The 12,534-nt window shown below is 44.4% G+C and overlaps 1 protein-coding gene across 1 annotated transcript; it reads right to left on the bottom strand.

The window, feature by feature from the left end:
• Positions 1–499: 499 nt before the first annotated feature.
• On the bottom strand, positions 500–1,438 carry LOC100584980 (olfactory receptor 7D4-like). Its single transcript, XM_003275704.3, has one exon. It carries the CDS (start codon positions 1,436–1,438, stop codon positions 500–502), a length of 939 nt encoding a protein of 312 aa, XP_003275752.3.
• Positions 1,439–12,534: the final 11,096 nt, after the last annotated feature.

The raw sequence follows: 12,534 nt of genomic DNA, 5'->3' as shown, positions 1-12,534 counted from the left end.
GTACTCACAAGGTAATGTTGACCAAAGGCAGAGAAACAGAGAAACAAATTCCATGAGATTAAGAGGCAGAATTTTTTTTTTTGAGACATTTTACTACCTGTGTTGCCCAGACTGGTCTTGATCTTCTGGTCTCAAGTGATTTTCCTGTCTCAGCCTCCCAAAGCACTGGGATTACAGGTGTGAGCCACTGCGCCTGGCCTACAGGCAGAATTTCTTTAGTTGCTGTTGTTTTTAAGACAGGGTCTGGCTCTATTGCCCAGGCTGGAGTACAGTGGCATGATCTTGACTCACTGAAGCCTCAGCCTCCTGGACTCAAGGGATCCTCCCACCTCAGCCTCCTGAGTAGCTGGGACCACAGGTACACACCACCATGCCTTGCTAATTTTTATATTTTTTTTGTAGAGACAGGGTCTTGCTATGTTGCCCAGGCTGGTCCAGAATTTCTTTAGCTCACTGCTGCTACCTCTGCCAACTCAGAAGCCCAGGACCAATGTCCCTGTCATTGAGCATACAGCTTTCTCCTAAACAGTCTCTCTAGGGTCCTCTTGATGTCCCTGTTCTGCAAGCAGTAGATGAAGGGGTTCAGCATGGGGGTGACCACAGTGTACATGACCGAGGCCACCATGCCCCGCCAGGAAGAGGACGATGCATTGGAACTAAGATACACGCCAAGACCTGTCCCATAGAATAAAGAAACCACAGACAGATGAGATCCACAGGTAGAAAAGGCTTTGTGTTTCCCATCTGTGGACGAGATTCTCAGGATGGAGGAGACAATTTGGGTGTAGGAGAAAAGGATCCCTGAGAAGGGCACAAAGCCCAAAAGGCCGGTCACCATGTAGAGCAGGATGTAATTGATGTGTGTGTCTGAGCAGGCAAGTGTGAGGACCTGAGCAAGCTCACAGTAAAAGTGCTGAATGACCCAACTGGTGCAGAAGGACACCCGCAGCATCAACAGACTCTGGATCAGGGAGTATGACAAGCTGAGGAACCAGGACACAAGAACCAGCAGGCCACAGAGGCGAGGTTTCATGATGACAGGGTAGTACAGGGGGTGACAGATGGCCACATACCGGTCATAGGCCATCACAGTGAGGAGAAATGTGTCCATGCCTCCAAAAACCATGAAAAAATACATCTGGGTGATGCAGCCTGCATAGCTGATGGCATTGCTTTGCACCTGGATGTTCACCAGCATCTTGGGGACTGTGGTGGAGGTGAAACCGATGTCAGCTAAGGACAGGTTGGAGAGGAAGAAGTACATGGGGGTGTGGAGGTGGGAGTCAGAGCTGACGGCCAGGATGATGAGCAGGTTCCCCAGCATGGTGACCAGGTACATGGACAGAAACAGTGCAAAGAGCATCCGTTGATCCTCTAGGTCTTGGGAAAATCCCAGGAGTAAAAATTCTGAAATCCTTGTTTCATTTCCCAAGTCCATGTTGCCGACACATCAGCTAGACAGTTAAGGAAGGGAAGAAACATGAAATAGATGCTGAACAGGCTCCAAAATCTCTCTGCTTTTTTATTTCTTGAGGTGAATAATTGGATACAAAAGCTTTAAAATTGCAAAACTTTGGAATCCTACGTTCTGCCATTTGTTATAGGCAACATTTCATGATGTTGACTAACCCCTGTTCATTGGCCTCTCAGAGGCTCACCCATTCCCTTTTTCTCTGCTTTAGAATCGTCAAATCTACCAAGAGCAACTTTAGACCTTAGAGATAAAATGGTTTGAACCTGCTCTAACACACATAAGGCCCAGTGAACCTAAGAAAAGGTCAGGGTCATCTTCCTTGTCTAAGACACAACTAAGACTGAAGAAGGAGGCCGGGCGCGGTGGCTCACGCTTGTAATCCCAGCACTTTGGGAGGCTGGGGCGGGTGGATCACGAGGTCAGGAGATCGAGACCATGGTGAAACCCCGTCTCTACTAAAAATACAAAAAAATTAGCCGGGCGTGGTGGCGGGCGCCTGTAGTCCCAGCTACTCGGAGAGGCTGAGGCAGGAGAATGGCGTGAACCCGGGAGGCGGAGCTTGCAGTGAGCCGAGATCGCGCCACTGCACTCCAGCCTGGGTGATAAAGCGAGACTCCGTCTCAAAAAAAAAAAAAAAAAAAAAAAAAAAAGACTGAAGAAGGTCAGACAACTATGTCTGAGCAGTGAGAAAATATGAAAGCAGAGATAATAGCTAGGCAAAATATTGCAAGATGAGTGGATTTAGGTTTCCAAGGAAGGAAAGAGGGAGGGAGGACGGAAGGAAGGGAAGGGAGGGGAGGGGAGGGGAGGGAGGGGAGGGCAGGGCAGGGCAGGGAAGGGAGGGAAGGCAGGCAAGGCAGGGCAAGGCAGGGCAAGGCAGGCAAGGCAAGGCAAGGCAAGGCAAGGCGTTACTTTTGCCTTAAGTCCCACTTGGAGTTATGGCGGCAGCAAAATTCTGATTCAAATAGGTCATGACATTACCAGTAATAACATTCATCTTAAGAAGTTGACCACACATTAAAAACTTTCTACCTTAGAACCAGGGTTTCAAAGTTAGAGACCAGAAAGATACAGTCATTTGGCACTTACACGATTCTCTTTTTCCATCTACATAATAAATATGTCCTAATCTGTTTCTAGCGTCTGGTGTTGGTGCACAATTTTTTTGTTGTTGTTGGGTTTTTTTGTTTGTTTGTTTTGTTTTCTTTTGAGACAGTCTTGCATTGTCACCCAGGCTGGAGTGCAGTGGCACACTCTCAGCTCACTGTAACCTCCGCCTCCCAGGTTCAAGTGATTCTCTTGCCTCAGCCTCCTGAGTAGCCGGGACTACAGGTGCGCACCACCACACCCAGCTAGTTTTTGTAAAAATACAAAACACTGTGTTGATCAGGCTGGTCTTGAACTCCCAACCTCAGGTGATCTGCCCACCTCGGCCTCCCCAAGTGCTGGGATTACAGGAGTGAGCCACAGCGCATGGCCTGGTGCACAATTTTTGCTGAGCCATGCTGGGAAGTACAGAAGAATTGAACTAGGTTGACAACTAGGTTGTCAGTCACTGAAAAAGTGCTAAGAGCCATTCTGCAAAAGGGTCTTCTTTGGGCCAGGCTAAGTGTTAGCTGTTGGAGATACAAAGATTAATGATGTGGTCTTTTTTTTCTTATGGTTCCACCTTCCAGAAGATGGATTCAGAAACAGATCATTGTAACACAGCAAATTAAGTGCTAAAAGAAAACGATGTGCAGAGTGGAGTACAGAGAGGAACCCTCAGTCCACCCTGCAGTAATGCATTCACGGAAGGAGTCCTGGAGGAAGGAATACCTGGGCATGGAGTTACCCAGGTGAAGGGTTGCACAGGGGCATTTCTGACAGAGATATAAGCAAGGGAATAAGCCTAGAAGCAAGAAGCAGCATGGGACAGAGTTCTCTTAGCCCTTTGCTGCTACTTAAGCACAAAGTGTTAGATAGAAACGATGAGGATGATGTTGGAGAGGTGGGAAAGGATGGGGCTGTGAAGGAACCACAATCAAAGGAGTAATGTGATAGGAATTGCAATTCTTCCTGGGGCCTGGAGGGAAAGATGGATTTAGGGCAGGCAAAACTAAGGACAACAGAACAGGGTTGGGGATTCCTCATGTCATTAGAATTGAGGGGAACAATTCAGGAATATTTTTACAGAAGAAAAACAAAGGCCAGGAGAGGTAAAGGAATGAGGTCAATATCTTGCTAACAATCTCAGCTTAAGGATGAGACTTGACCTTCAAGTGAAATGAAGGGAATTATGGAAAAGAATGCTGCAGGTTTCAATGCTTCCCTCGTGTTCCCCAGAGGATATGGTGTCAAGAGGATACTGGATGTTGGGCTTGGCTGAGCCCTTCACTTCCCTCACTCACCCACCCTACCCTTGTTGTTATACACCATGGCCTTTGGACACTGACACTTGTCTCTTGAAGGTGTCTACTTAGAACCATGGATAAGGGTAAAGAAAGATGGGGAAGGATAAGTCTTTCTGGAGAGGCAGGAGATGTTTCCAAGCAAGTGAGGGTCACAGAGAAGAACTCAGAGAGGCTTGATCTAGGCTGAGGGCCTCTGAAGTTCTTGGGTCAGGTAGTAGGTGAAAAGAACTGGAAGTGACCAGGACTTCACTGCAAGGCACCTACAGCTCTATCAGTACCTTGGGGCATCCATTTGTACAATGCAGATTGGTCACTGTAAGACCACACAGAGTGATCCAGGGCAGAGCTATGATATCAAACAGTGCCCCAGGCCAACAAAGAGTAGCCCTTCCTATAACCTCCATCAGTCATCCACCCAAGTAATATACAGGCAAAGTTAAAGCTCACTATGCAATGGCTACTTAAGCAAGTAGTCTACCCATTCTCCCTTCCAAGAAATCAGCCTCAAGAGCTCCTTCTCCGTGGACATCACAGGGTTTCTCCTGCCGTATGATTAACAAGACAATGCCTTTCCCCTCAATCATATCTTTTCCCTATTTTCCTCAACACTTACTGGGCTATGCAGGCTTGGCAATGTGGACCCACCACAGGAGCCACCTCCCCTGAATCTTGTTGTCTCGTGGAAGTAGGTGATGAAGACAGAAGCTCTGCTGCCAAAAAGAGGAGGGAGACAGAGCCCGGCAGGTGGTACAGGGCCTGGATGATTTCTCCTGGAGAACACATGAGTGTCTTGGACCTTGAGCCTGGGGACCTGGGTGCCTGTAAATAGATGAGTTGCCTGTTGGGTCGTGGGGTGGTCTATCCCCTCTGAAGCTTGTTAGACAAATTGGTCAATGGCGTATTCATTCCCTGATCAGTTTGGTTTCTCATGGGCAGGGACTACACAGGAAGAGGTCTCTGAACTGCCAATTCCTTATCCCTGGGAGACTATCAATGGGGCCAGCTGTGATTCCCATCTCCTGTACCTCTCCTTTGGGAAGAATCACTCTAGTCTACTTTGAATCACCTTTGGTGACAACTGTCAGCAATTTTTTTTTTTTTTTTGAGACAATCTTTTTTTTTTTTTGCTTCAAATTTTTTATTTTTTGTTCTTTTTATTTTTGTACTTTAAATTTTAGGGTACATGTGCACAATGTGCAGGTTTGTTACATATGTATCCTTGTGCCATGTTGGTGTGCTGCACCTGGGTACATGTGCACAATGTGCGGGTTTGTTACATATGTATCCATGTGCCATGTTGGTGTGCTGCACCCATTAACTCGTCATTTAGCATTAGGTGTATCTCCTAATGCTATCCTTCCCCCCTAACTCCACCCCACAATAGTCCCCGGAGTGTGATGTTCCCCTTCCTGTGTCCATGGGTTTTCATTGTTCAATTCCCACCTATGAGTGAGAACATGTGGTGTTTGGTTTTTTGAACTTGCGATAGTTTACTGAGAATGATTTCCAGTTTCATCCATGTCCCTACAAAGGACGTGAACTCATCATTTTTTATGGCTGCATAGTATTCCATGGTGTATATGTGCCACATTTTCTTTTTTTTTTTTTTTTTTTTTGAGATGGAGTCTCACTCTGTCACCCAGGCTGGAGTGCAGTGGCGCGATCTCGGCTCACTGCAAGCTCCGCCTCCCGGGTTCACGCCATTCTCCTGCCTCAGCCTCTCCGAGTAGCTGGGACTACAGGCGCCCGCCACCACGCCTGGCTAATTTTTTTGTATTTTTAGTAGAGACGGGGTTTCACCGTGGTCTCGATCTCCTGACCTCGTGATCTGCCCGCCTCGGCCACCCAAAGTGCTGGGATTACAAGTGTGAGCCACCGCGCTCAGCCAGTGCCACGTTTTCTTAATCCAGTCTATCGTTGTTGGACATTTGGGTTGGTTCCAACTCTTTGCTATTGTGAATAGTGCCGCAATAAACATACGTGTGCATGTGTCTTTATAGCAGCATGATTTATAGTCCTTTGGGTATATACCCAGTAATGGGATGGCTGGGTCAAATGGTATTTCTAGTTCTAGATCCCTGAGGAATCACCACACTGACTTCCACAATGGTTGAACTAGTTTACAGTCCCACCAACAGTGTAAAAGTGTTCCTATTTCTCCACATCCTCTCCAGCACCTGTTGTTTCCTTTTTAATGATCGCCATTCTGACTGGTGTGAGGTGGTATCTCATTGCGGTTTTGATTTGCATTTCTCTGATGGCCAGTGATGATGAGCATTTTTGCATGTGTTTTTTGGCTGCATAAATGTCTTCTTTTGAGAAGTGTCTGTTCATGTCCTTTGCCCACTTTTTGATGGGGTTGTTTGTTTTTTTCTTGTAAATTTGTTTGAGTTCATTGTAGATTCTGGATATTAGCCCTTTGTCAGATGAGTAGGTTGCGAAAATTTTCCCCCATTCTATAGGTTGCCTGTTCACTCTGATGGTAGTTTCTTTTGCTGTGCAGAAGCTCTTTAGTTTAATGAGATCCCATTTGTCAATTTTGGCTTTTGTTGCCATAGCTTTTTGTGTTTTAGACATGAAGTCCTTGCCCATGCCTATGTCCTGAATGGTAATGCCTAGGTTTTCTTCTAGGGTTTTTATGGTTTTAGGTCTAAGATGTAAGTCTTTAATCCATCTTGAATTAATTTTTGTATAAGGTGTAAGGAAGGGATCCAGTTTCAGCTTTCTACATATAGCTAGCCAGTTTTCCCAGCACCATTAAATAGGGAATCCTTTCCCCATTGCTTGTTTTTGTCAGGTGTGTCAAAGATCAGATAGTTGTAGATATGCGGCATTATTTCTGAGGGCTCTGTTCTGTTCCATTGATCTATATGTCTGTTTTGGTACCAGTACCATGCTGTTTTGGTTACTGTAGCCTTGTAGTATAGTTTGAAGTCAGGTAGCGTGATGCCTCCAGCTTTGTTCCTTTGGGTTAGGATTGACTTGGCAATGCAGGCTCTTTTTTGTTCCATATGAACTTTAAAGTAGTTTTTTCCAATTCTGTGAAGAAAGTCATTGGTAGCTTGATGGGGATGGCATTGAATCTATAAATTACCTTGGGCAATATGGCCATTTTCATGATATTCATTCTTCCAACCCATGAGCATGGAATGTTCTTCCATTTGTTTGTATTCTCTTTTATTTCATTGAGCAGTGGTTTGTAGTTCTCCTTGAAGAGGTCCTTCACGTCCCTTGTAAGCTGGATTCCTAGGTATTTTATTCTCTTTGAAGCAATTAGTGCAGTGGAGAAATCTCGGCTCATTGCAATGTCTACCTCCCGGGTTAAGCAATTCCCCTGTCTCAGCCTCCCAAGTGGCTAGGATTACGGGCACCAGCCACCATGCCCGGCTAACTTTTGTATTTTTAGTAGAGATAGGGTTTCGACGTGCTGGCAGTCTGGTCTTGAACTCCTGCCCTGAAATGATCTGCCCACCTCAGCCTCCCAAAGTGCTGGAATTACAGTCGTGAGCCACCACACCTGGCCAGCATTTTCTGACTTGAGTTTTCCTAATTAGGCAGATAGTTGGGTAGCAAAGGGTCCCAGGATTCACAAAAAGGTAGTGGTTCTCAAAAGGGAGCCCGCACGAGGATGACCTCAAGGACTTGTTTAAACACAGATTGCTAGAACCCAGTTTCAAGTTTCTGTCTCAGTAGGTCTAAGTTTGAGTCATAATTTGCATTTGGGACACATTCTAGATGTGATGGTCCCCAGGACGATCTTTTTGGGATCCAGTGTCCTGGGGCAGTGTTTCACAAATTCAGATTTATCAAAGGTATAAAGAGGGGATCTTGTGAACAGATAGCTTCCTACCCTATGCCAGACTTACCTTGCCAAGATCTCCAAAGGAAGACCTAACAGTCTACTTTAAAAAAAAAAATACTGTAGTTTTTTGTTTTTGTTTTGGAGACAGGGTCTTGCTCTGTCACCCACGATAGAGTGCAGTGGCGTGATCACAGCTCACTGCAGCTTCAACCTCCTGGGGTCAAGCAATCCTCCCACAACAGCCGCCTGAGTAGCTGGGACTACGGGAGTGCACCAACATGCCCAGCTAATTTTTACTTTTTTTTTTTTTTAGAGACAGGGTTTCACCATGCTACCCTAGGGGATCCCAGGGCAATATATAGCTTCCTACTCTATCCCAGACTTACCTCGTCAATATCTCCAAAGGAGGACCTAAGAATCTACTTTTTTGAAAAAATTTTAACAGTTGGCCGGGCACGGAGGCTCACGCCTGTAATCCCAGCACTTTGGGAGGCCAAGGCGGGCGAATCATGAGGTCAGGAGTTTGAGACCAGCCTGGCCAACATGGTGAAAACCCGTCTCTGCTAAAACTACAAAAATTAGCCAGGCGTGGTGACGCACACCTGTAATCCTAGCTACTCAGGAAGTTGAGGCAAGAGTATTGCTTGAACGTGGGAGGCGGAGGTTGCAATGAGCTGAGATTGCACCATTGCTCTCCACCTGGGGGACAGAGCGAGACTCTGTCTCAGAAAATAAACAAAAAATTACAACAGTTTTATTTATTAAAATTTTTATTAATTTAAAATAAATAAATAATAAAGTTCTTATTAATTTTTTTCTTTTTGAGACAAGGTCTCACTCTTGTCAAGGCTGGAGTGCAGTGGCGCAATCTCAGCTAACTGCAGCCTCAAATTCCCCAGCTTAAGTTATCCTCTCACCTCAGCCTTCCAAGTAGCTGGGAGTACAGGCTGTGCCCCCATACCCCACTAATTTTTTTTATTTTTTTGTAGCGACAGGGTAACACTATGTTGCCCAGATTGTCTAGAATTTGTGGCCTCATGTAATTCTTCTGTCTCAGCCTCCCAAAGTGCTGGAATTACAGGCATGAGCTACCACACCTGGCCTTTATTAATATTTTTATTGTGGTAAAACATGTATAGCAAAATTGACCATTTTAAGTGTAAGACTCAGCAGCACATTGCTGGGCACGATGGCTCACACCTGTAATCCCAGCACTTTGGGAGGCTGAGGTGGGTGGATCACCTGAGGTTGGGAGTTTGAGACCAGCCTAACCAACATGGTGAAACCACGTTTCTACTAAAAAAAAGTATACAAAAATTAGCCAGGCGTGGTGGTGTGCACCTGTAATCCCAGCTACTAGGGAGGCTGAGGCAGGAGAATTCCTTAAACCCGGGAGGCGGATGTTGTAGTAAGCCGAGATCACGCCACTGCACTCCAGCCTGGGTGACAGAGTGAGACTCCATCTCAAAAATAAATAAATAAATAAAGAGACTCAGTGGCACTATGTACATTCACAATGGTGTGCACCATTACTGCTATCCATCTTCCATTCTTTTTCATCATTTCTGAATGGAAACCCTGTATGCATGAAATAATACCTCCCATTCTCCTCTGCTTCCAGGCCCTGGCAACCTCTATTGCTCCTTCTGTGTCTATGAATTCCCTGTTCATGTTTCCTCATATAAGTGGAATTGTACAATATTTGTCATTTTGCGTCTGGTTTATTTCACTTAGCATAATGTTTTCAAGGTTCAACCATATTGCTTTTATTTATTTATTTACTTTTAATAGCAATGTGGGTCTTACTCTGCTGCCCAGGTTGGTCTCAAACTCCTGGCCTCATGCAATCCTCCCGCCTTGGCCTCCCAAAGTGCTGGGATTACAAGCGTGAGCTATCATGCCCAGCTCCATGTTGCTTTTGGGATCAAATGCAAACAATCATTACTGAGGCCAATGTCAAGGAGCTTTTTCCCTATATATATATTTTTGAGAAGGTTTATGGCTTCATGTCTTACATTTAAATTTTTCATGCATTTGCAATTGATTTTTGTATATAAGAGTCAAATTTTTTTTTTTCTTTTTTGCATATGGATATCCAGTTTTCACGCCACCATTTACTGAAAAGACTATGCTTTCCCCATTGGGTATTCTTAGTGTCTTTGTTGAAAAATAGTTGACTGCACATACATGGAGTTATTTCTGGGCTCTCTATTGTGTTCCATTGGTCTATGTGTCTGCTATTATGGCACTAACATACTGTTTTGATTCGTAGTTTTGTAATATTGCAATGAAATCATGAAATGTGATGCCTCCACTTTTGCTCCTCTTTTTAAAATTTTTAATCAACAGATAATAATTGTCTATATTTAAGGGGTACTATGGGTTTCGTTATATGTATACATTATGGAATGACGAAATAAAGCTAATTAACATACCCATCGCCTTACATACCAGACAGGAACAGAAAGATAAATACTGTATGATCAGGAGCTAAGCTATGAGTACATGAAGACATAAGAATGATACATTGGACTCTGGGGACTTGGGGGAAAGGGTGGGAGGGGTGAAGGATAAAAGACTACACATTGGGTAACAGTGTACACTGCTCAGGTGATGGGTGCACCAAAATCTCAGAAATCACTGCTAAAGAACTTATTCATGTAACCAAACACCACTTGTTCCACAAAAACCTATTGAAATAAAAATGATAATAAATACTGCATGATCTCACTGATATGTGGAATCAAAAAAGTCAAACTCTTGGCAGCAGAGAGTAGAATGGTTGATACCACAGGCTGGAGGATGGGGTGGAGAAATGGGAAGATGTTGGTCAAAGGGTGCAAAATTTCAGTTGGACAGGAAGAAAATTTCTGGACATTGATTGTACTGTATGGTGACTATAGTTAATAATAATGTATTGTACACTTGAAAATTCCTTAGCCGTGGTGGCTCACATCATGCCTATGATCCCAGCACTTTGGGAGGCTGAGATGGAAGGATCACTTGAATCCAGGTCCTCCAGCCTGGACAACATAGCAAGACCCCATCTCTAAAAAAAAAAAAGTAAAAAATTAGTCAGTTATGGTGCTGTGTGCCTGTAGTCCTAGCCACTTGGGAGGATCACTTAAGCCCAGAAGTTCCAGGCTGCAGTGAGCTATAATCTCACCACTGCATTCCAGCCTGGGCGACAGAGTGAGACCCTGTCTCAAAATAATGATAAACACTAATTTTCAAATATTCACCATAATCCCATCAACAATTGTATTTCCATATCCTCGCAATCTAACTATAGCCCCTGTTAGGACTCCATTACCAGGTCTTGGAACCAGAATACATGAGGCTCCCATGTCAAGGAGTCCCAGAAATGTTTTTTCTCTACCTCCTGACCATTTTATGCACTTGTGTGAATATGGCCTTGTGTTACCAGCCACGTTTCCACTAAAGAAAGTACACAAAAGTTAGCCAGGTGTGGTGTGCACCTGTAATCCCAGCTACTCAGGAGGCTGAAGCGGGAGAATCACTTGAACCCAGGAGGCAGAAGTTGTAGTGAGCTGAGATCGTGCCACTGCACTCCAGCCTGGGTAACGGAGCAAGACTCTGTCTCAAAAATAATAATAATTAATAATAATAACTCTTTGGGAGGCCAAGACGGGTGGATCACAAGGCTAGGAGATTGAGACCATCCTGGCCAACATGGTGAAACCCTGTCTCTACTAAAAATACAAAAATTAGCTGGGTGTGGTGGCATGCACCTGTAATCCCAGCTACTCGGGAGGCTGAGACAGGAGAATCCCTTGAACCTGGGAGGTGGAGGTTGCAGTGAGCCGAGCTCGCGCCACTGCACTCAAGCCTGGAGACAGAGTGAGACTCCATCTAAAAAAAAAATTAATTAAAGATAAAATAAGAACTTATGATAGTGGAAGAAGTGTTTCTGATCCCACAGAAAGGATATAGTCCCTGCTTCCACCCCAGCCATGCTAGTATCACTTCCTATATGCACTTCTGGTGATTCTGAGTGGCTTTAATTTATAGCCAATGTTGATAATCTATCTGCTCAAAGCTAAACATACACTGGTTCTTATTCCTTATTTTTTAACACCTTTCAGATTTTTACATATTAGCCACAAATTTTATGATTGAGGAAGATAACAGAAACAGATAAGCTTCTCTCGGTACTTTGGGCCTCTTAGAGTGGGGTGCTGGGTTTAGAAGTCTTATTGTATTTCAAAAGACTTAGTGTGGATAGTGAATTTGAAGACAGATCTGACCAGAATACTGAGTCCTATATATCCTAGTAGCAGAACACTTAGATAACTGTACTCATTCATTTTACAAATGTTTGAGTCACTATGAGGTGTCTGTCACCATAAAGGAAAGGAAGCAATCCAGGACTAGTCATAAATTTGAGTTGGAAGTACGGTGTCATTTATAAGGGTGGAACAGGTACGATAAGGGTAGCTTGCTAAAGAAAAGTTCTATTTGAGGCATGTTATTTTGAAGATGATTATCAGCCATGCAAATATATGTTTGGAGCTCAGAGGAGGAGTCTGAGCCATGATTTGAATTTGGGAGTTGGTAGCCCATGTGTGTATCAGTTAGCTATTGCTCCAATGTGCTGCCTAACAAATGATCACAAAAATCCCAGAGGAAAAACATCAGTATGTTATTTAGCTCACAAATCTGGGAGTTGATCTGCATTGGGCTCCACTGAGCCATTTAGCTACTCTTGTGTCTGTAGCAGTGCCAGAAGTGCTAAAGTTAGCAAACCAAACTACACAAGCATGTTTAAAGCCTCTGTTCGTATTTTACCGGTTAACGTTCCATTGCCCAAAACAAGTCACATAGCAGAGGGCATGAATATACAA

Source organism: Nomascus leucogenys, chromosome 10 (assembly GCF_006542625.1).
Source record: "Nomascus leucogenys isolate Asia chromosome 10, Asia_NLE_v1, whole genome shotgun sequence".
NCBI lineage: Eukaryota > Metazoa > Chordata > Mammalia > Primates > Hylobatidae > Nomascus > Nomascus leucogenys.
The sequence above is the reverse complement of the archived record's forward strand: the minus strand, read 5'-3'. Positions and strand labels throughout refer to the sequence as shown.